Here is a 24,907-nt window from a genome sequence, read left to right on the forward strand (position 1 = left end):
GAGTTACATCAATATTTACAACATTTAGATGACACGTTACATTCTAATCCTCGCATGTTTTGTTTATTTTGCACTAAAGCTCTTAATAAAATGAGAAACTACTCAATATCTTTCATTCGTCAAGCATTTCAATTCAGTTTATTTAAGAAGAACATAGCAAATTTATAAAACACATGATCATATATGGGTTAAAAATGACAGAATTAGCTATAAGGCCCCCTGGGCGCCTCCCTAGGGAGGTGTTCCAGGCACGTCCAGCTGGGAGGAGGCCTCGGGGAAGACCCAGGACTAGTTGGAGAGATTAGATCTCCACACTGGCCTGGGAACGCCTCAGGATCCCCCAGTTAGAGCTGGTTAATGTGGCCCGGGAAAGGGAAGTTTGGGGTCCCCTGCTGGAGCTGCTGCCCCCGCGACCCGACCCCGGATAAGAGGCTGAAGATGAGATGAGATGAGATAATTTCATCTGTAGTCCCCTGGCATCACTATATATATAAAAAAAAATACAAATAAACAAGATAAAGAGCAACAACATAAGCAGGACAGAACAAACAGAACCGTAGTGAGGTGAAATAACAGAGCGCAGAATAAAAAAACAGCAGTGAAAAAAGAAAAAAAACAAAACAAATACATAGTATGTTAACCTCACAAGACACAAGACATTTAAAAAAACCATTATGCAACCATTTCATATAGACTGTTTATTGAATCCTAACAGAAAACATGCTTTATTGTGATATGTGTCATTGTCAAGATATGAAATGTCCACAATAACTCAAATGTTCAGTGTAATGTAATGTAGGTCATATCACAGACGCAAACACAGGTGAGGATTAAACAAAAAGAGCAGCGACCGCAGAAGTATGAGCTAAAAGAAGATCACTGAATAATCAACAGTTATGTAACAACAGGACAAATGGAGACGCCCCTGTAGTGCTTTGGGGAGATTTCCTCTTTTATTACATCTCACATCCAAATTGGAAGATGCCCCTGATTTTCATTACTTTTGCTCTCGGCGTGTAAACTAATACGTAGAAGGAACAAATGAGCCACAACAAAGATCCATCTCAATCCTTTGCAGCGTTATTATCTTAAATACTCTTTATTTAGGCTGTGACTCGTGTGTGTTTTTGCCACTTTAAATAAAAATGTACCCGAATTAGAGGGAAAGCGTGTACTCGCTGGCTCAGCTCGGATTTATACTAAGGACTCGAGCGAATAAGCCAAAACATATAAACTGCACCATATGGTTGTGTTTATGGGCTGTTTAGCTGGCACATTTTCAGTCCCATATGTAACACGAAATACTGTTTTTCAAATGTGTAATCGCTACACCACAAATAAAGAGCGCTAACCACGATTGCATTACAGTTATATTTGCAGGGAATCTATCTGTTAAACCTGCCAAATCAAATACTTTGCTATTATTCCCTGGTTTGACTTTAAACTCTCTTTTCTTTAATTGACTTGAGCATTGTGGACTAGCATGCAGGTGTTTAATGCACTTATTACCCTAATAAACACTCATTAAAGCCCTGAAATCTAAAATTAGTCCGTCCAAACAAGTCCTGTTTGTGTAAAAACGTCTGTATATTATTGGACTCTTCAGCAGGCAGTAGGCATTAAACACATTCACAAGTGTCTGCTACCCACACAGTACATCATCGCTCTTTCCTCTCATGCTGGCTCGCTGTTTTTTCTTTCTTTCTTTTCTTTTTTTTTTTTTAGCTTTCTTGCTTGTAAAAGACAGGATACACACATTAAATCAAAGCTTGTAGGAGCATTGTCCTAAACGCACTTAACAGCTTGTGAAAACTGCTGGCTCTGCTCTCTCTCCGCGTCTCAGTCTCTCCTTCCTATGTGCCGTCCCCCACAGACTCGCAACAACAACCGGTCCGTAACAGTATCATCCCTCTACTGGGAGCCCTCATAACTGGTGCAGTGTGTCCTCCCTCAAAATCGACAGGATTGTCTTTAGGTCTTTTATCTCTGCAGGTGAACCAGCCAGTGACAAACAGCTCGGCGTGCCCGACTCTACACTACCTTTTGTAGTGCTTTAGATTGTAACCTTGGATACAGTGCACCTTCAGAGCATGAGGTCAGCAGTTTGAGCGGGACACTTCTGCCAGACAAAGAGGAAAAGATCCCACCGAAGCACATTTTATTCATTCATTCATTCATCTTCAACCGCTTATCCCGGGGTCGGGGTCGCAGGGGGTGCTGGAGCCGATCCCAGCTGACATCGGGTGTGGGGCGGGGTCCACCCTGGACAGGACGCCAGTCTATCACAGGGCACATAGAGACTAACAGAGACAGACAACCATTCACACCTACGGGTGATTTAGAGTCATCAATGAACCGAACACCTGCACGTCTTTGGACTGTGGGAGGAAACCGGAGAACCCGGAGAAAACCCACACAGACACGGGGAGAACATGCAAACTCCACACAGAAAGGCCCAGGCCCAGCCCAAAGCACATTTTAATCACGGAAAAAATGTTGTTCCAAGAGAGGAGGCACTCATGCTACTTGCTAAAGTCACTGTGTTGACCTGCATCAGTGGCTACACACATGAAAGCATGGCAGGAAAACGGAAACTTATATTAACACTCTGAACCTGTCGGTGGCCAAAACAAATACTTGTAGTGGACGTATATTGCCGTCATGCAGGTGCCCCGTTCAATTACATTGCAGCGCGGTTCACAGCAGTCAGGCTGCAGCGCTCACACTCAGTACTGGACCAATTACAACACAAACTGCTTACTACCATCAGTCACTTCCACAGGAACACGTATAGAAATATGGTCCAGGTTGAAAAAATATCGAAATTGCCCTTTAAGTCGTTTTTGTGCCCAAACTTAACCGTCAAAGTTTATGAGAACATGTTGTCGGCTAACAATGTAGGTGGGTCTCTGTGTTATTGGATGGATGTGCACAGCTGATGGGAGCAGCTGTTACCATGAGTGACGGCCCCAGACAGAGACAGCAGAGAATGAGAGTGAGTCAGCGTGTGTGAGATTTTTTTTGAATGCCACCGCAATCTGAACAGCCAGGTCGCATGTCATGGGACTTTGACGTCATTCTGACCCGTGCTGCACTGTTTTGTAAATCAATGACAAATAAAGTTGATTGAAAAAAGAAAGTGTGCCACAGGCGGAGCCAGGATCAGAATCAAAACAAACATGGAGGACAGCAGAGAAGCAGGCGGCCGGTGGAGGGAGAGGGACGTTTAGACCTCATCAGTGTTTGGGGGGAAACTTCGGTGCAAGCCACACTCTGTTTTTAGCATTAATCCATAAAGTCCTATAATACCGGTCGCCGTAAACACCGTTGTGGTGTGATGTCATCAATGATCAACTGTATGCGGGTCACTTCATGAGTAATCAGCATTCCGTAGAGAGGACACATTTAAAGATCAAAATTGGATTTGAGCAATAAACCGGAGTTGTGCATTAAGACCTGCAGTGTGAACGTAGCCATAGTAATGAATATTTTATATTATATTACTAGTACTGTGTCTAGCCGCAGGTGTATTACTGGTCTACTTTTGTTTTTCCATATCTGTCTTTCTGACGGTCCTGCTGTGTTTTCCATCGCCTCTTCTGTCTGTCTGTGATTTATCAAAACTGAAGTCCAAACTCACATTGTTGTTCATGTTAGGGACCCAAAAACAGAAAACAATACACCACAGACTTTTCTTGAGACTTTATATGTATTAAATGTGTAGTTGTTATTGAATAAACACATCATTTGTCTACATAACTGAACAACACCAAAGTAGAAACCCTTCTTTGATCCGTTCGTTCATCTTGGTAGAGCATCCTTGCTACTGTTGTGCAGGGCTCTGTGTGAGTGTGAGTGTGAGTGTGTGTGTGTGTGTGTGTGTGTGTGTGTGTGTGTGTGTGTGTGTGTGTGTGTGTGTGTGTGTGTGTGTGTGTGTGTGTGTGTGTGTGTGTGTGTGTGTGTGTGTGTGTGTGTGTGTGTGTGTGTGTGTGTGTGTGTGTGTGTGTGTGTGTGTGTGTGTGTGTGTGTGTGTGTGTTGTTTTATATTGGCAGAATGTCAGAACCCTCCACTTCCTGTGGTAGACCAGGACCGACTCAGTGCAGCGATGAAGAGAAAACACTCGACAAGCTCTCTCACAGGCAGCGTGTGTGTGTGTGTGTGTGTGTGTGTCTGTGTGTGTGTATGCACAGATTTTTGTGTTATCTTACGTCGAGGCTGATGCTAATGAAGATGTCCACCAACTTTACAACTGAGCAGATGTCTGCGCGCTCACACGGCTCGCTGCAGCCTCACTGTGGTGTTGTGATTCATTAAGACGCTCCTCTGACAGGGCCAACAAAACCCTGAGGATATTATTATTTTCCTTATGCAATGTTTTATTTCTTGAGGTGCACTTGAGTTGGTGGTGTTTGAGTGCCTTGCTCGATGCCCTGGAGCGGTCGTGTCCCGGCCTCTTCTCTTGGTTGACGTCTGCAGTAGAAGTTTGGCAGCAACGTCTGCAGGAGTCAGCACACGGCACTGATTCACTCTTTGGCATTTACCCTTTTTCCAATTTCAAACTTTTCTTTTTACCACCCTTTAAATCAATCCCTATTTTGGTAAATTACCCGCAGTACTCTGCTCACACACAATAACTCCATGTGATATATGGTGCTCAGGCTCCTTTTCTATACGTGTGTGGGCTACCTTGTGCTGACAGCCTGTTTTATTAGCGTAGCTCGCACATGATCCCTCTGCTTCGACATCAGATTTATAGGGATTTTAGGTAGTTTAACGTTTAGCTCTCTGGAGGAAGAAGTGTATAATAGGCTTCCGGGATAGTGTGCGCGGAATTAGAAATGTGTCGTTTATTACACCAAACGTACACAATTGTTTATGATTCTGTTTTCGTAGACGATGAAGCATTTACGAGGAACAAAAAGGATCCAACCGTGATAAAACAGAGAAATAGAGAGTCTTTAGAACAACTCATTGAAGATGCACTCGCCTTTTCTGAGCTGGAATGTTGTTTTGATGAATGCAGAGAGAAATTTGCGGTGACATGGAAAGCAGCAGGGAGACTCCTGGTGTTTTAATTAAGGGTCCTAGTTTCCTTCCTGGCAAGAAACAAACTCGGGGATTGTTGAAGTAAACGCTGAATCACGGCGCTGTCACTGAGTCAAGTCACTGAGCTGAAGCATGAAACTCTGAACGTCTCACTTACACGGATCAGTTTCAGTCTTTTTCTTTTTACATTGCTGGCTATTTTTATGTATGGAGGACTAAAGCTGCCATTATAATACATAAAAACATATACACATACAAACACATAGCCCCCATTGGGCTTTAATAAAGCTTTACAGTCTAATAAATCAAAAGATAAAATAAAGAAAAAGGTCAATAACAGCCTTAATTATCAAATACATGTGCAGGTTTAATTCAAAAGAAAAGCACAGAAATGGAAAAGTCAATAAATAAAATGTATTTATTTATTTTACAAATTACAGAACTGAACAGATAAATAAAAGAAAGAAAGAAATAGAGAAATAAAAGCATCAGTCGTCTTTTAAATATGCAGGTTAATTAAAAACAAAAATGCACGGAAATAGAAAAATAAATGAATAAAGTGTATTTATTTATTTATTTGACAACTGTAGCAATGATTACATTGATTAATTAACAAAGAAAGAAATGAGAAATAAAAGTTATCAAATTAATGTGCAGGTTAATGTGAACATAAATAAATATGAACAAAAGTAGAAAAATAATATATAAAATAAATAAAATTAAACAACATATTAATATATATATATTTTTACTTTTTTATTTGTCAAATAAAACCATTTAATCTATTTATCTTTCTATTTCTGCTCATAATTATTTTCTAAATTTCTTTCTTGATCATTTCTTATTTTTGATTTATTTATGTATTGAGTCAGTTATTTATTTTAAGATTTAAAACAAACTTTAATCGTCATTCTTAATATTCACAGGGAAAGTGCACAGTGGATTTAAACTAAGTTGCATCCGGCTCATGAATGTAATGAATCAGAATCAGAATCAGGTTTTTTACCTGGCAAATTTCATTACAAGGAATTTGAATTTGTTTGACAGAGCCCACATAAATATAAACATGAACACAAGCAAACTAAACATAAAGCATTGAATTAAATACATGAAATATAAGTGAGTGTATTTGCATGACCAGTGCAGGTGGTGGTGTGCAAGTTAAAGTGTCCAGGGAAAAGGGGGGGTTAATATAACACCTGTGGACTAACGAAGTCGAAACCAACTGCCCACCAACGACTGTCACTCTAACGACGGGCGTGGGCACTTGGAGCACAAAGGGTGGCAGTGACATCATCGACCTTGTGAGAGGTTAAATACCTGGATCTCCACACCAGTTAGTTGGTCCAGTCCCAGCCTGGTCCTGGTCCTGGTCCAGTCCCAGCCTGGTCAGATGCGTACATGAACTGATGAAGCCTCTTGGATGAGAGGTGAAACGTCTTCCTAGACAAATAACCAAGTCCAGTTGCTTTTGACTGAAATTGCTTTGAGGATAACGATGACCTGGACGAATGAGAACATTCACAGGCTATATAACACCTGTGATTTGTGACGTATGAGTTCCAGATGTCGTTAATATAACGAATGACCGTTAAGTGTCTTTAATAGAATTCCAAAGCCTGATGGCCGAGGGGAATAAAAATAATATCTAACCATATATTGCCCACCTGATAATGAGTCAAAATAAAAAGTAATTAAATTGCTCGTATTTATTATAAGGGCAACTTTAGTTATCCATCTTACTTTGAGAGACGGGCATCGATTGCATTTCTTCCTGCGACTCTACGGCTCCTTTCCAGTGTGACGTGATCGATCCGTCACAGAAAAATTCCATCTAAAATCATAATTCGTTCCACCTACTCTCCTCCGGATGAGTTATTCACAGTTTTTGGAAACCCAGCGTAAAGAAGCCCCTAATGAGTGACTGGTGATGACTAGGCCTTCTGTCATTTAACCTTTCTTCTTTTTCCTTTACCAAAGGAGCCCAATTTATAGCAATAACCCTCACGGCACATAGGAAAGGAAGCCTCATTTCAGAGCAGAGGTCACACTGAACACAAAGTCAGTCTGAGGGATAATGATAGCAGGGTTTCTCCGCCATGCTCCGCGGGATCACTATCAGATGTCACGCTGACTTCTCCCGTAATGACTCTTTGTCCAAGTGCAAAATTGGCCTGCTCCTTTGACATCCTAACACTGCACCGTGGCATTACAGCTCCAAAGAACAGCCAGCGGAGTAAGTGCACCATTATTTCTCCCGTTTAGGAGATGGTCTTTTAGCTTCAGAGAGCTTTGATTTTCACAGCTGAATAGGATGTGGTTACAGAGTGCAGGTTGTCTGTTCTGGCTTCAGATCCCGAGCTGAGTTTTTTTTTTTATCCTCATTGTTGTTGTTGTTGACCAAGTGTTTGACAGATGCTCTGTAAGGGACTAGAATGATGTCGGCCGTTCGTCCCTGCGGTTGGAAAGCAAACACGTCTCTGTCTTCTGTCAACCGTAGGTCCTCCCCTTTCATGTTCCCTGTTTAATAGACCATTGATCTGTGTGGCAGGACATTGTGCTGTGATCACTGGTAACAAGAGAGCAATCTGCGCCGAAGAATAGAAGCTTCCTCTTTCAAATAAAAGAGTAACAAAGACGTGTTTGCCTCGGCTAAAAAGAAACGGTAGTGGAGAGAAAGGAGGCTTCTGTAAAGAGGTAAAGCCACATCGGTGCTGTGTGGAATTTTTCCACTTCACACTGAAGGTTCAACGTCGCTGTTGGTGGGACACAATTGAGCCTGAATAAAAGCAAAGCCTACAGCTCTTTTTTTATTTTATTTCTACACCAAAGCTACCTGCCACGTGTGATACAGTTTAGCTGTTTGTTCTCAAACTCTGGACACTGTCCGACAATCAGGTGCAGAGATTGGCCGAAGTTGCCTTTTCATTTTCAGGATCCGATCTTTAAGTTGTGACGTAATGCCTTTTGAACGTACTATTTCCATTGTATAACACCATTGTCCAAGTCTCTTTCGACAATGCTGTGTTCCTCGTTGTTTGAACATCTCAACTCATCTCATCTTCAACCGCTTATCCGGGGTCGGGGTCAATGATGGAGACACCTGGAGAGGCGCGATTGGGAGGAACCGCCTCCCTGATCTAAATCCGAGCGGTCGTCTGTTATTAGACTTCTGTGCTAGTCAAAGGATTGTTGTTTGAGTAAAAAAACAAAACAGCAGATTTGTCATTTTGTAAAAGTTTCACATTGTTGCTGTTTGTTCTGTTCTTTGAAGCGTTTGGACCCGAAAATAGTATTTTGAAAGGGTGTTACGTCAAAGAAGGGATATGGCATACAACAGGATATTATCTTTCTGGAGACACTAGTTTGGTTTAGAATAAGCCTGAGAATATTCTCATGTGTCCAGGTCATCGTTATCCCCAAAGCAATTAGTCAAAAGCAACTGGACTTGGTTATTTGTCTAGGAAGACGTTTCACCTCTCATCCAAGAGGCTTCATCAGTTCATGTACGCAGGACCAGGACCAGGACCAGGACCAGGCTGGGACTTTCAGTTGTGTACACAAACTGATGAAGCCTCTTGGATGAGAGGTGAAACGTCTTCCTAGACAAACAACAAAGTCCAGTTGCTTTTGACTGAAATTGCTTCGGGTTTAGAATAAGGTTTTCACCTGGGTAGAGAGTGCAGGAGGCAGGACATATGACACATATTACTTCGTGGTCACATAACTGGTTCTTAATTAAGTCACACACGACTGTTCTCTGAACACTAAAAAACAAATCTCTTGCTGTTCTGTGAATTTTCCCGACGTCGGCCCTTACCAACAAAGTTCCTGAATCCTGAAAGTTTTTGAAATGAAACATCATCACACATCTAAAGAAGATGAGACCCGAGAACTGTGTGATCTTTTGTATCTAATCCTGCGGCTTTATTTCCCTCTATTCGCTTACATTTTTAACCCCTCAGATACGACATTTCCAGCTCCTGGAGTCGTCTGATGATGGTGCTCATCAGATCCGCAGCAGGAGCATATGAAAGTGTACAAAATCTATTACGGTGTGTCATTGAGGTTTCCGCTCACAGCATCACACTCTTATGTGTTTTTCCATGGCTCAGTGTGCAACCGTTGGCTTGTAGCTAGATTGCATCATCTTCAAAACCCGTATGAATTTTCACGACATTGATTTTACTAGACGACATGGCTCGTCAGGTACACGAGGTGAGAAGCTATTTTTGGTGGGTTTGTTGGTGTTTGTGAACGTGCAGGAAGAGTAGATGCTGGCTGCAGGGTTTGTAAACACCAAGAATCGAAAAAAGGTTGGATCGCTGCCATTTTTCACCAGTTGTAATGAAAGATCTGAGACGTTTGCATACAAAAGGCTCATTATTCCCTCACATTTTCTGAAATCCATGTGAGTGAGCGCCTCTCTTTCGCCTCAATGATCCATCCACCCGACAGGTGTAGCACAGCAAGATGCACGGTCAAAGTCAAATACTCACTTTATGACAAAACTATTCTTTTTGCGAGCGCAGGACGAGTCTTAAATCCTCTATTTCGATTCATGAAAAACGGGAGTGAAAACAAAACTGTTGCATCCGTATTTGTCTGCGTGGAGTGGTTGTTTTTTGAATGCATAACATTTCACATTTTGTTGGCGGGCCTGTTAATTTGACACCTCCTGATATGGTGGCTCTGGTCATGGAGCAAACACTGTAAATCCTCTCCTCTTCCACAATCAGTGTCAATCTCAGGCTGGCCCAGTTCTCACACAATCATGCCCCACGGCTTATTCTATCTGTCCATCGACAAGCTCGATCTGTCCACCAGCGAGCCAATCTAGACTGCTGCGCGGCTGCTGGCACACGGTGGGTGAATCCGCGATGGGAGAGATAATGCTCAAGTATTTGTTTGGGTTTTTCTGAGCTGATGGCTTGAAACACAATGTAAGGGGGGGCTTGCCAAAACGTATAATCCTTTTGCGATAAAACGCCTTTATGTTTTTCTTCTTAATGCAATCTTTGATCTGTCAACACGTATGCAATCCACTGTCCAGTTTTCATACATCAATGGTAGTTTACGTTTTTATTAGTAACTCACTTAATTCCAATGGCATTTGTTCCAAACCTCCTCTACAGGCCTGTTTTGCTTTCACAGTACTGTAGATCCATCCACACTTGAACAGGATTATGAAACAATCCCCCGGTGACACTGACTGTGCTGCTCCGTGATGCCGCCCCCCTCATTTCAGCTCCATCTACTGTGGCTAATTCTGCCTGCCTGCTCCCTTGGGCGTAATTGATCCTCATATCATTAACCGTATGTGGATCTATCCTGGGACACGCCCACTGTTTTACTGCTTGCTCATTGAACCATAGAGCCCAGTGAGCTCTGACACACAGGACTCTGCATGCAACAGTGGCTGTAATGTAAACTATTTTGTTATCTGCATGGGCAAGCCCAAGAGATAGAGGCTCGCTGACACCTCAGACTAGACCAACCATGGGGAGGCGGAAGACCCGGAGCTTGATGGCGCGGTCCACCTTCTCCCCCTTCGCCTCCATAAGGGGCCGTTTGGGCCCCACGAGGAAGGGCGTGGAGGGTCTGTGTGTGAGCAGCTTGCTGGGGGTCCTCCGGTCCCACAGCTGGCTGCTCGGAGAGGAGGAGGTGGCCTTGCTGCTGGCCTCCTCTGCGCGCCACCGGCCCCACCGAGCTCACTCCTTGTCTTTCTCTTTCTGCTCCTCCTCCGCAGATGGTGGGAGCGAGGACTTGGCAGACCCCCGCTCGCCCAGTCTAGACCCTCACCTGAGCCACGTCGGCCAAGGTAAGCAAACCAAAGAACTTGTTTTTTAAAATTACATGTCAAAAAGAAAGAAGAGAAGGCAGTGGGCTGAAATTGGTGCCTTGCCCTCACAGTTTCATGAAATATAGTTATGTCTGTAAAAGCCCTCTGAGCACCCCAGAAGTGTCCTCTCCTCTGTTTCTTATTATGGGGTGTGTTCAGCTGCTCCCAGGCGTGGATGTGTATTACATGAGTGAATGAGAGTCGGGGTTGCTGAGGAACAGCGTGCAAGTTCTTTTCCCACCTTTACCTTTTTCCTGTAATACTTCTTCTCTCTTGGCGGTCTCTTTCCAGACTCCATTTCTTCCCCTTTAATGTTTCCACTGCAGAAGCCCCCATAGAGACCAAGTTGTCTTGACTTTATAGCAGAGAACTTTACGACTTCTGGAAAGAAGTTATATTTACGGGGGAGAGAGGACTGAGAGAGAATTTTATACTCCTGTAAGTCTGCACTTACTTCTCAGGGAAAGAGGCCGTGCACACGAGTGGATGTTTATCAATCACAATGTCTGAATTCGGCAGGAAATGTTTTGGACATTTATAATTTCATGCCGCCCTTTTTTTCCCCTCCCCTCGCATGTTTCCCGAACACCTCGACGAGTAGGTGTTTATGTTTATGTGGGAGCACGGAGTGGCCCTTAAACATGTCTCTCATCACAGCGCCTAATAAAACACCATCATCTCCCCCGCAACGCTTTTGTTCTCTGGTATTCACCACTGAAGAGGGTTTTCCTCCCTCTCCACCCTCCATCTTTACCCTGAACTGCACCTTTTTTTATTTCTGCTTCAACGTATCACAGTGTGCATGAAGCGTTGAGATTGTGAATCAAAAAGTTTCTTAATTTTGCAGTGACTCAAGTACTTTACTTAAAGGGGATCTTTGTTATTTTTCAACCTGGACCTGTTTCGAGTGATAAGTGGGAAAATTGGTCCACTATTAAGAGAGAGAGCGCTGCAGTCCCCAAGCCACGAAACAGGCTGCAACTACGAACCGTGAGTGTTGACTAACGGTCAAACTCCTACACGGTGTGACACGTCTGTCACAGGATGTCCGCAGAAAAGCGCGTCCATTGTATCCGATTGAAGCAGTGACATTGGCCTGCAGCTCAGCTCTAGTTTTACGCGGCTGATCTATTTTTCTCCACTTTTGTTCTCTGATTTTCACCACTAAAGAGAGTTTTCCTCCCTCTCCACCCTCCGTCTTTACCCTGAACTGCACCTTTTTTATTTCTGGTTCAACGTATCACAGTTTGCATGAAGCGCTGAGATTGTGAATCCAAAAGTTTTTTAATTTTGCAGTGACAATTGGTGTCACTGTTGATTTTAAGTACATTAACTCAAGTACTGTACTTAAAGGGGATCTTCGGTATTTTTCAACCTGGACCTTATTTTTCCATGTTTTGTTCTGAAGTGATTAATGGGAAAATTGGTCCATTATTGAGAGAGAGAGAGCGCTGCAGTCCCCAAGCCACAAAACGAGCTGCAACTACGAACCGTGAGTGTTGACTTACGGTCAAACTCCTACACGGTGTGACACGTCCACAGCAGAGCGCGTCCATTGTTTCCGATTGAAGCAGCGACACGGGCCTGCAGCTCAGCTCTAGTTTTACACGCCTGGTCTATTTCTCTCCCTCTGCACGCGGCTACGTGGCCCTTCAACAGGTATAAAACTACAAAGAACCGAGTTAAAACGAGTACGAGTAGAAGAGTTTAGTGTAGCTTAGTGTTATCTAAAAGATTTTCATGGGTGAATACGAGTTAAGTCACCGCTCGTGAGATTTTAGAACCAGGCTTCTCCGTGAGCGAGACTCGGTTAGGCACAATAACAAACGGACCGGATCAAGCTAAACTTTTTGGATTCTTCTGTAGTGTACTTTCCATTATGTTGTCAGGCAGGTATTAACAAACTGAACCCCTAAATGGCAACAACAAGCACTTTTAGTGGACGTGCACTGACGGGCTCCAGCCAGAGGCCATTCTAGAGTCTGTTCACCATTACAGGTCGGTTTAAACTGAATCATGCACGTTATTTTCAACAGGAGTAAAAAAAAAAAGGAAGAGGAGTGGGTGGAGTCAGGTGGGGCCCTCTTAGGGAGGTCAGGTCTCATACTGTCATTGCAAACTTTATGCATTGTCACTGCTGTAGTTTAAAGTGTGTCAGCCCTCGGGGCCCCTTACTGGCCTGGTGTCCCAAGAGGTTGCCTGCCTAGCCTGCTGACAGGCGGCACAACAACATAACAAATAGTGTCCAGGTTAAAATATACAGACGTTCCTCTTTAAGTACACATTGAAGATACTTATACATTACTTGAGTATTTTTAATTTTATGCAACTTTATACTTCTACTCCATTACATTTTACCACTACGACAGCTTTAGTTACTTTTCAGATGATGGTTTTGAATCCCTTCCCTGTCCAGTGGAAACCATGTATCTGCAGATTGTTTGTGATAAACTGAAGGATGAAGTGTTCCTATATAAACTCCTTTAAAAAAGCTTTTTGGGTCGGCTGGAAAAATGCATCGTCACAAAGCTGAAAGCAGGACTGTTTTTCTGACAGCATGAAAAATTACATTTTGAAAGATCTGTAGTTCTCACTGGACAGAAACTCTACAAACACATAGCGATCTTACAGAATATGATGCATTGCTGTAGATTGAACTACCCCACAGTATATAAAGGAGTTAAACCTTAAACATATATAGCAGTAAAATGCAACATTCACATTAACGCAGCAGGAATATTAATCCAGAAGCATTATATATAACAGTAAACCACTGACAGGGAACATGTGACTGCAGAAACGGTACTTTTCATACTTTCACTTAAGTAATGTCAGGAATGCAGGACTTTTACTTGTAATGGAGTGTTTTCAGAGTGTGGTATTGGTGCTTTTAGTTAAATAGAGTCGTTGAATACTTTCCCCACCACTTCTGAGATGTCAACAATAAGTACAATTGTGTGTTTTCATTTAATGTTGGAATGCATTAAAGTAGCTGCGTTGGATCTCGACGGACGATAATTGCTTGCAGAATACCAAGTCCCCCCTCGGTATTCACACCAGACTCGCGGCGAACATGAGGAGAATTTTCATGCTTCGGGGATGTAACCGCCGCTCTGGCTGTTGTTTTTGCTTTTGCACTGACATTCCCCTGTGAAAGGATGGACCGACTCCAGCACTTCTGGAGCCACAGAGAGACACGAACGTGTGTGAGTGTATTTACATTACAAAAACAGCCAATTTGACCCTATCCTAAACCATCGCACAGGCTTCCTCTGAGACTTGTCACGGATCAGTGTCTGATAATGGCTTCGTGTCTCAGTGCGGCGGCTGCTGTCTGATGCGACACTGTTGCTTGACCAGTTGGTCGTACAGTCTGCAGGGACGTGAGCCAGAGCTGATTCACAAAATGGATGTTTACAGACAGCTGGCTGGGTTTTGTTCACCGGGGAATGTGTGCGTGTATGTGTGTGTGTGTGTGTGTGTGTGAAGTGAAAAAAAAGTTGTCATAATTTGTGGTTTTTGAAGCATGAGAGGAAAAAAAGGGGGTGGGCGAGTGAAAGAGAGTGGTTGTTTGTGCTCCGTCTGTAATTACGGCTCATTGTGAAAGGCCCTTTTTCTTCCTGTAAATAAAATGCACTCTCGTGATCATGACTGTGCTCTTTTTGTGGGTTTGTTTAAAAACACACCGCGGATGGTTAGAAAATCCTCCTTTTTTATTAAATCCAAATTGTGGGGTATTGTGTTACTGCGGGGCTAACAGTACAGAGGTCAGGCTGAAGCTTATTACAGTGAATGTAAACGACACGTGTTGCCTGCAGGGCACTTCGCTCTTCTGGGTCACACGCCAATCTTGTCACACTCGATACTGGCGTTGCAATCCAGGGAGCAGGCTGAGGTAACTGTCACAGTATCTGTCCGTCATAAGCTTTCTACAGGGGTGAACAAATGAAAAACACCAGCATCCAGCACTGTGGTCCTACAGTAAACACACCAAGTGTCAAAAAACCAGCAGCCGAACCGCGTTAACGTCTTTATTTACGTCATTTGGACGACGCTTTATGTTCCCGTGTATGTTCATTTTGCACTAAAGTTTTTAATAAAATGAGAAAATACTCAGTACTTGCACAAAAATAGGCTTGTGTTTGGGAAGTACAGAGCATACGACTGGATAAACAAAGCTTGGATTGTACTGCACGAGTTGTGATAGAGTTTGTAAATGGATGTTTGGATATACTTATGCTGTCGTTAAACGTGGATCCCTGTTACTTCAAGGCGTCAAGACTTTCTCAGTATTTGAATTGTCTGTTCACTGTTAAAGCATGTGACAAAACAAAACTTTCTCTAGGAATTCAAAAGGTCATTTTGTGGGCGAAGTATTTCGTTAATTATCAACAGAATGTAACGCTCCTGTAACTTTCATTAATTCACACACAAATGCAGAGGCAGAATTAATTTTTACATAGTTAATACCACACATTCCTCCATGAAGTCTCCTTGAAGTCTCTTCTCTCGTCCCAATAGTGTTAGAAGGTTATTAGATGTATTGTACGGAGGCCCTAAAAGGTCATACATTACATACACATACAATTTATTTCCTCTGTTTTACTGTGACAACGAGATAATACCTCCGTTTTCCTGTGACGACATAATTTTTCTCCATTTTCTCGTAACAAGATAGTCTTCTTAGATGACGCACACTCATGTGAAAATGATCTGTAATAGAAGGGCATAAAGTTATTTCAGCCTGCGTCAGGTATCGATTGAAGAGATATGTGATGTTGATCGATATTCACCTGCTCCTCTAACATTGCCACACTGATACCTCCAGATCTCAAATTAATTTAACTCGTTATCACAGGAAAACCGATCAAAATTATCTTCGTACCACTGGAAAACTGAGGTATTATCTCATTATCACGGGAAAACCCAGGATATAAAATGTATGTAATGTTTGACCTCTTAGGGCCTCCGTAGGAATGCACTGTTGAAAGCAGAGAAAAGCATCTCATACTGTTTCATTTTTCCCTCCTACCCTGCAGGTGGCAGCATAGACAGCGACTGTGCCTTTGAAGGAGACTACGCTGTGCCCCCACTCTCCATGACCGAGGGCATGCAGCACATTCGTATAATGGAGGGCGTGTCCCGCTCGCTGCCCTCCTCCCCGCTGCTCACCCACCAGACCATCAGTGTCAGGCTGCAGCCTGTGAAGAAGCTCACAGGTAAAGACACTGCAGTGACGTTTGATTCATGAAGAGTTTTTTCATGAAACCACAGCGGACAGAGCTGTGGTCCAGTTCAGTGTCTCGTACGCACATCCTTGCCTGTAGCTGTCCTCCCCTTTAGACTCATTGTGCTAATGCAGCCTCCCTTAACGCCTCACTGCCCTGGAGGCCGGGCACCCAATCAGAGGATCAGTGAATTACAAAGATTTCATGAGACAAAGTGAAGAGGAGTGGAGCGATGATGAACCATTTTTATCGGGGATCACTATAGAAAAAACACAAAAAGTTGATGAATGTTCATCATCGAGTGACTTGAGAGGAGAATTGACTGCGTTTACTCCACTTTATTCTCAGTTTGAATTAATTTATTTTACTTTACAGAAAATCCATCTTCTCATTTGATGCAGCGTCTTACAAGTAAAATGTGAAAGTGTTGGTTGCATGGGCGGTTACCAAAATAAAATAACGTTGATTGACGATAACAATGATAAAACCGTGAAACGCAGTTATTTTAGCCAGCAAAATAGAGAAGAAAGAATTTTTTATTGGAGGGACTTCTTACTAGGGGCTGCAACTAACGATAATTTTCATTGTCGATGAATCCATTTGTGTTTTGGTCCAGAAAATGTCAGAAAATGTCGATGAGTGTTTCCCAAAGCCCAAGACGACGTACTCGAGGGTCTCGTTTTGTCCACAACTCAAAGATATTCAGTTGACCGTCATGGAGGAGGAAAGAAACCTTTTTTCTTCAAAGACGACTCAAAACGATGAATCGATTATCAAAATAGTCTGTGATTAATTTAATAGTTGACAACTTACCCCCTAATCTTTAGCAGCTTCTACTTCCCGCCCTCATGGTTGCCGATAATCACTTACGGTATATTACTCACCCACTAATTCTGGGTAGACACATAAAGCTCCGGCCTGCGGCAAACGCTGCAATTTCCAATTCTTGTTATCACGTCCACCAGCCAAGAACAGCTGATGGACTGGGAGCTGTGGTCGGCTCTGCTCCTCCTTTATCGCTCTTTATCTGCCACCACTAATCGTTTCCCTTCCACACTCATCCCTGACATTCAGAGAATGTAGGAACCTGCCTCCCTGTCTCCCCATTAACTGGGTTATGAGTGTGTGTGTGTGTGTGTGTGTCATGTTCCCTTTGCTTTTATGACGCTGTGTTTGGTGCACAGGGAGGGCAGCGTGGATAAAGGGCGGGTTCACAGCTGTGCCGGCTTTCAAAAAATGAGAAATTAAATATTGACATTCAGCAGCTTCACCCGGTATCTGTGTGCAGCCTCCACACAGGAGCAGAGTGGGTGTGAAGGACTGTAAAGCTTGATTCTGCAGTCGCCACTAGGGTGCACCAGCCTCTCAGCTACTTTACATCTCTAACCGTTTCTGCTATGCCAGGGGGAATCAGGATTTGGACATCACACAGAATCATGTACACTCTGAGGCATCTAAAATTTGGGTGTTTAAAGGGGAAACTGATCATTTCCCCTGGGTGAGCCACAGCGCTGTAGGAGGGCTCTGTGTGGCCGACAGCATCCAGCAGAGGCAGGTTTTTGGGGGCAGGACTTGACACTTTAGGTGGGCATTCACACCAGATCAGGCAGTCCGGTGAAAACGTCCTCCTGTTCGCTTTTAATGGGGTAGTGTGTTGAGGCTGCGCAGCGGGCTGCAGTGAAATGTTAAGATGGACTCAGCTTTTGGAGAAACGTGACCACACGTCACGCTGTGGTGGCCAATGTAATCAGATTTGTCACAGTCTGTTTTGAGGCGGTGTGAGAGTCCCGTACAGTCAACAGTAAATGCCTATATCAATGCCACAGGAGAGTTTTAAAGGATGAGGATAAAAAAACACAATGACTTAGCTGCTTGGGAGTTTGTGTAACAGTTGATACAAGCAACAAGCTCCACAGTCCCTGGATCTCTGCTCTTCCTCTCTTTCTATGTGAAATGAAGCCGTCTTCAAGTGCGAACAATCTGACCGAACACTATAGCCTAAGTGAAGTACAAAGTGCTACATTGGAGGGTTAAAGAACACAACAGGGCGTCACACAAACGGGCCATAAGTGACGATCCCACCGCCGGACAACCCTGCGGAAAAACGCCCGAGCTGCCGGAGGCTTTGTGAACGCGGCATACGGCTGAATCCAAATATGTGGACTTCACTGCACCTGTAGACTTGTAGGCTTTTGCGGGCGCAGTCCTGGGAGGTTTGCGAGTGGAGAGGGCTGTCTGAAAGGAGCCTTAAGTGGACTTAACGTCTGGATGTGCGTGCCTTCGTGAAGTTTTTCAATATTAAAAATATGGGTTCATCATTATGTCAAAGCGACGTCTTCAAACATGTCAGGAATAACTGAAGTGTGTGTAAAGCAGAATTCGGCAGAGAAATGTGTGTTAATATCCTTTTTTTCTTGGACCTAAATGTGTAAAAAGGAGGATGGATACAAAATATATAAGTTTAGGTCATTCCTTCAATGACTTATGTTTATTAAGAATTACTTTATGAATTATGTTATGAATTCTTAAGGTGGACTCTGTGTGGCTTAATGTCAGTAAAGGATGACAGTTTACTTGATAGTTAATGAATGAGATGAGCTGTTTTGTTTGTGTGGATCCCAGGAAAGATAGCCTATACTCCATGCTAAACGAGACCCTTAGACTGAGCTGACTTCATCACACTTTTTGCTTTTGCTTCTCTCTGCTGTTTGAGAAGCCGTCTTTGCTCCATTGATTTCCAATACTTCATATTCATGACAGCCTAATTTGATGTCTACACATTAATCTGTGTGAATCAAAGTGAATCTGTAGACGTGTATATGTGTGTGTGTGTGTGTGTGTGTTGATGGCTGTCACAGACGAGCGTGTTGTTCAAGAATAGCTTCATCAATAACGACAGCAGTGCTGTCTCATTTGTACTATTCCTATTTCAGGGCTGACGCAGGGAGAGGTCTGTTTGCAGTATTGTCACACATGCCGTCACTTGGCTTGTTATATTATGCCAGTCAGGTGCCGCTGCTTGTTGTGAAGGCTGCTTTGTATTTTTAGATTGCAACTTGGGGAATTAGGGATCCTCTTAATATCCTGTATGTCTCATCTGTGCACTCGCTGCGTTTCAGCTTTGTCTGATTTGTTTTGCCTTTGCATAATTTGCCCACGTCTTAAGTGTTGGTGTTTATTTGGCGGAATTAGCTCATCACTGTGTTAATCCTTCCAGATTCATGTCTCTTGTCCCACCACCTATTGTGTGTTTTATTGTAGTCTGTTTTAATAATTAAGTCTCTGATAGGAAAACAAAATAAAACAGTATGATGTTGTACAAGGCTGAGATCTGTACACCATCTGGGAACTTGAGTGGAATCAACATGGTTTAATCGACAGATCTGTAAAATGTGATTGAGTCTCTCCACAAAGAACCACTTTAACTCTTGTGTTTACCATCGATGTGCTCATACGTTTCTAGGGAATAAGTCATTAAACATGAAAAAAGCATACAAAAAGAACATAATCATAACTAATAACGTTGGTAAATATGGAGAAGCTTCTTCTTTCCTAGTTTCCTAAGTTTAACCTGACTCCGCCAGATGGATTGATTTGCATGATTCGCATTTGCTCAACTCTCATTTGCAGATCTTTTGGGAAGGGCCGAAAAATACTGGTTGCTGATTGGATAAACCATCTGTCTGTCGGACCAAATCAACCGATCAGATCAACGAAGAGTATGACGTGCTAACAGCGTCGAGGCAAAGCTCAGAAAGTACACAACATGTCGGTACAGGATATTTTCCGTTTGTGTAATACGAATTTAAGGATCAAAGGCCCAATTTCAGGAGCCAGGTCCGTATTCAACAGAAGGATTACAGAGAAAAAAGAGTTAGCAAGCGGCTAACAGAATTAGGGCTACCGCTGTCTGAAAATGTGTCAAAATCCGGTCGGATTAGCATGCCTTGCGTCACACTCAAATCCGCCTAAAAACTAACGCTGATTGGACATTCGCTTGGCAAACGGGTCCAAATCTTCTCTCCGCACGTTACCAGACTGATCTGTGAGCAAAACAATGGAGCTTGCGAGATCCAGGATGGTCTCACGAGGCTAGCAAAAGTTATGAGGGGATACAAATGATCTCAGGCTGTATTTTCTGCTATTTTCAGTCTGCCATTAAATGTATCCCCTCTCTAAAATACACAGATGATGTCCTAGTGTTTAATTTTACACATGTTTAGTACAAGATGACCATTTTATATATGTGTATTTATGTCAGCATATAAGATTTTGGCCATATCGCTCAGCCCTAAGCTACAGGAGTGAAATCTAAACACCATCTAAAGTAATTGGCTCCCTTACATACTGGACTCTTCTTCGGTTGTCCTTCACGTCTTTTCATGAGGTATAGGAGCTAAACCGCTCTTGCATAAGCGGGTTTGACTCCAAAACAACATGCACAAAAGCCCCCGAGGTTCTTCAAGTCCTCAAAGACCTGCGTCTGCTCTCAAGTGGCATCGAGCACCAGATTGTACTCACCCTGGCTTTCTCACCCTTTAATTAATTCAACCCAGCGCCACTTCCTGCACAGCGTGACGGTGCCAAGCTTGTGTGTGTTTGTGTGTCTATGTGTGCCGGTGTCAGAGGGCAGAGCCCCTCCCATGCCGGCGATGGCAGAGGTGGCATATGAGAGCAAACAGCAGCAGGTCTGAAAAGGCTGCAGCACTTTGATCCCCAACACCCCCCGCCCTCCTCTCCCCTGGGGGCCCCTGCCGACCGCAGCCTGCCTTTGCCCTCCTGTGGCAGAGTGATGGTGCTGGGGAGGACTCGAGCTATTCAAGCTCAAGGCTCTGATAGAATGAAAACGCTATGAAAGCCCTGACCTTTTCAGGGAATCATTGAGTTCCTGATTTAATCCTCTCTGCTTGCATGAAGACTCTCAAGGGGGCCCTCAGACGCTCGAGGGGTCAACGGGAGAGAAAGACTGGCGAGGAAGGCGGGAGGCAAACTCTACCCGTTGACTCATTTCAGGTGTCGTTGGTAACTCCTTGTTTTTACCGCATTTGTCTTTTTTAATCCCTCTATGAGAAGATCACATAGATATTTTTTACATAAACATATAACAATAAGCAAACACTTGAGCAAGGTACGGCTGAGTAAAGATACTATACAGCAAATATGTCACTCTGTGAGTCATTCGGTTCAAGTCTCGAGTCCTTTTTTCTTGAGTGAGTCAAGTCCTCACGTAGAGGGATAGCACCGCACAGTCGCACTTATGCGTGAAGAGATATAAAGAGCATTAGTACCTGTCCTGTAATCATGATTATATTGGTCATTTTATCTAACCTGTTCGAAAAGGATGGTGTTATAAATGTTAATTTCTTATTAGTCAAAACAATAACCCTCTCCCCATCACTTTTAAACAGTAAAATACTGACGGCCAGACTACAACTTCAAGGACAGTCGTCCAATCATGACGATGCCGTTCCCGTTCCCAACATCTTTAAAATGTTTATTTATAATAAAGGTGAACTCCTGCACACGGTTTTACCTGCAAAAAGGTTTAATAAATAGCAACATTTGGGTACTAAAAATACGGAATACTTCTGTAATTTTACTTAAAGGTTAAATATGGGGAATGAGCATCTAGTGTCTCAAGATCGTAGTCGCAACAACAAAACTGACCAACATCTGTCAGCAACATAAGGTTGCCAGGTTGGTCAGACCTGGCCCAGCAGCCTACAGGAGACGGAGTCTGTTTGAACCTGTCCCCTCCGCGTATCACACCACAAAAACAAGGATTAGAGGAGTTTGACTGACAGTTAGCGTTAGCCATTAGCGTTAGCCGTTCCAGCTAAGTAAAGACGAAAGTTAGCTTACCAATCAAGGAGAAACGTAGCCACTTGGGCGTGCGTTTTAATGCTGTTTAACTCCTTTCTATCAGTCCATGGAGTGAATGCTCGGCCTGTATGGACTCTGGTTGTTGCCCGTCTCCGCTCACTCAGCTGCTGGGACAAATAAGCAGCTGCAGGATTGGTAAACTCCATTTCACCCAGTGCCAGCCGACAGTAGCTGCACCCAACAACAGACAACCCTGAATACCCACAACGCCCAACGCTATTGGCTGCTACAATGGAAACAGAACAGGACAGAAAGTCATTGTCAAACCCGTCAACATTCTTTTAAAAGATAAATTCAGACTAAATATATTTTTTTAAAGAAAAGCGATACTTTCATTCTGTACCGATCAAAACGCCCCATGGGTGTATTATTATTATTTTTTAAATATAGCTTTTAATAAAGATTCTACACATTCAACCTTTAAGTAACTATTCTGAGCTTAGTTCCTTGTAATAGAGTATTTTTATACTGTGGTGAATGATTTAAATACTCGGCTCCACTCTGGATCAGCTGCTGGATAGACATCGTTTGTTACATAATTACAAACCGTTGCGATTCCTCAATGGACATGTTCTTTCTTCCTCAGCCATGATATAATCTCTGCCTCCCGCTGTGCGCTCATGGAAACATGTGTTCTCCGTTTGTTTCAGATGTGCAACATTCCTTCATCTTGCATGCATTACCGCGTTCACCTCGCCTATTTTAGTCCGCTGTTATCCAAGAGTGCAGATGATTGCTCATTGTCACAGAGATGTATCTCAGTGGCTGATTGTTATGAGTTATAATCACCGATTACCTATTTGTTCTTTAATAATCTCCTCGCTCAAGTGTCATGCTCGCCGGAGACCGTCGACCCGGCTGATTGATTGGCCCCGCATCACTCTGAAACATTTAAAGGGAATTATTTCAACATCTCTCCCCAGATTAGACCGCTTTCCCCTAATTAATGACAGTAATCAATACGATTACTCGCTCCCTATGGATTGCTACATGAAGGTGGAAAATTGCTTTTGCCCTTAAAACCTGAGAATCAGCTTGATTCAATTATTACACCAATTTTTCCTCCCACTCTTGTTGCAGTTATCGCATTAATGTGAGTATATCTAATATATACTGTCTCTCTGGTGCTTACAGTAATGGAGTGATAGAGATAGAACGGCAAAAGTCCCAATTGTTTTACTCAATATTGAGATTATTCGACACGAAACTCAACTCTTGACTTTGGAAACAGGCATTTTTTTTTAATTAATGATATGAAATTAATTAATTTAAATTGTGGATTTTCATACATTTCTAAAAAAAAATATAATAAAACTTAAAAAAACAATAAAATAATAGAAAGAAAATGGAAAAATGAGTATGATATTATAATAATAATAAATAAAAAATGAATACATTTAAACAAATAAAATCAAAATAAATAGGATATCCTACTGAAACTACTGAACATAAATCATCTTCAACCGCTTATCCCGGGGTCGGGGTCACGGGGGGCTGGAGCCGATCCCAGCTGACATCGGGTGTGAGGCGGGGTCCACCCTGGACAGGACGCCAGTCTATCACAGGACACATAGAGACGAACAGAGACAGACAACCATTCACACCTACGGGTGATTTAGAGTCATCAATGAACCGAACACCTGCACGTCTTTGGACTGTGGGAGGAAACCGGAGAACCTGGAGAAAACCCACGCAGACACGAGGAGAACATGCAAACACAGAAGGACCCCAGCCAGGATTTGAACCGGGAACCCTTTCTCTGTGAGGCGACAGTGCAAACCACCACCCTACCGTGTCACCCATGTAAGAATTTGGTAAATTATATTCAACATATTGAATATAATTCACCAAATTCTTACATTGGTATTCAACATATTGGGGCTACACGGTGGTGTAGTGGTTAGCACTGTCACCTCACAGCAAGAAGGTTCCAGGTTCCCATCCCGGCCTGGGCCTTTCTGTGTGGAGTTTGCATGTTCTCCCCGTGTCTGCGTGGGTTTTCTCCGGGTTCTCCGGTTTCCTCCCACAGTCCAAAGACGTGCAGGTGTTCGGTTCATTGATGACTCTAAATCACCCGTAGGTGTGAATGGTTGTCTGTCTCTGTTCGTCTCTATGTGCCCTGTGATAGACTGGCGTTCTGTCCGGGGTGTAGTCGCCTCACGCCCGATGTCAGCTGGGATCAGCTCCAGCACCCCCCGTGACCCCGACCCCGGGAAAAAGCGGCTGAAGATGAATGAATGAATATTCAACATATTACCGTCAGTAAGTGGGTGAAAACAGGCGAAAGCACGCTGCTGTGACGTTAGGGGTGCGCTGGATTTATAAAAAATAACAAATCATTGCAAAACTTAATGAGGATCAATAATCGTTTTACCTCAATTATGTTGTTTTCTTCATCTTTGGAAGCCATGATTTCTAATTTGACTAAGTGCTACGTGAGTAAGTAGCATTGCTTTTGGCTTCTCATGCCTTTATTTCCTGGAACAGCTGGAGGTTGAATCTCTTAAGGTGAGCTACTGGGCGCCCCCACGGTAACCACAGCAAAGGTCGTGATGCATGCATAAAATTGAATGATCAGCATAATGAGGCCCAGTGCGCAGAACTGCTTAGTCAGGTTTTACAGCTCATCGTGTGGGTGGTCAAGACATTTCTGGGGTCCGTGTCATCGTCTGGTGCTATTAAACGTCCCGACAGAGATGACAGGATCACTTGTGGGCATTTATGTCTTGACACTTTCATCAAGCTCACAGTTGAAACTCGTGTTCAGGGACATTGTTATGGGATGTTCAGAAGAGGCATCTGGGAAATGTACGCTATCGTTCCCTAAAGCGGTGGATGAGGCAAGGTGAGGAAAAAGGCTGGTGAAACTAAACGCTTCCAGTTCAACACAAAATAGTTCAGGAGTTC

The 24,907-nt window shown here is 43.2% G+C and overlaps 1 protein-coding gene across 1 annotated transcript in view; it reads left to right on the top strand.

Moving 5' to 3' along the window:
* Positions 1-24,907, top strand: part of tanc2b (tetratricopeptide repeat, ankyrin repeat and coiled-coil containing 2b) — a 183,963-nt gene that overhangs the window by 79,102 nt on the left and 79,954 nt on the right. The window contains 2 exon segments of the mRNA XM_083933114.1: positions 10,797-10,868; positions 15,929-16,108. Of these exon segments, the coding sequence (XP_083789240.1) occupies positions 10,797-10,868; positions 15,929-16,108 (252 nt within the window).

Source organism: Echiichthys vipera (genome assembly GCF_963691815.1).
Source record: "Echiichthys vipera genome assembly, chromosome: 18".
In the NCBI taxonomy this organism is placed as follows: domain Eukaryota; kingdom Metazoa; phylum Chordata; class Actinopteri; order Perciformes; family Trachinidae; genus Echiichthys; species Echiichthys vipera.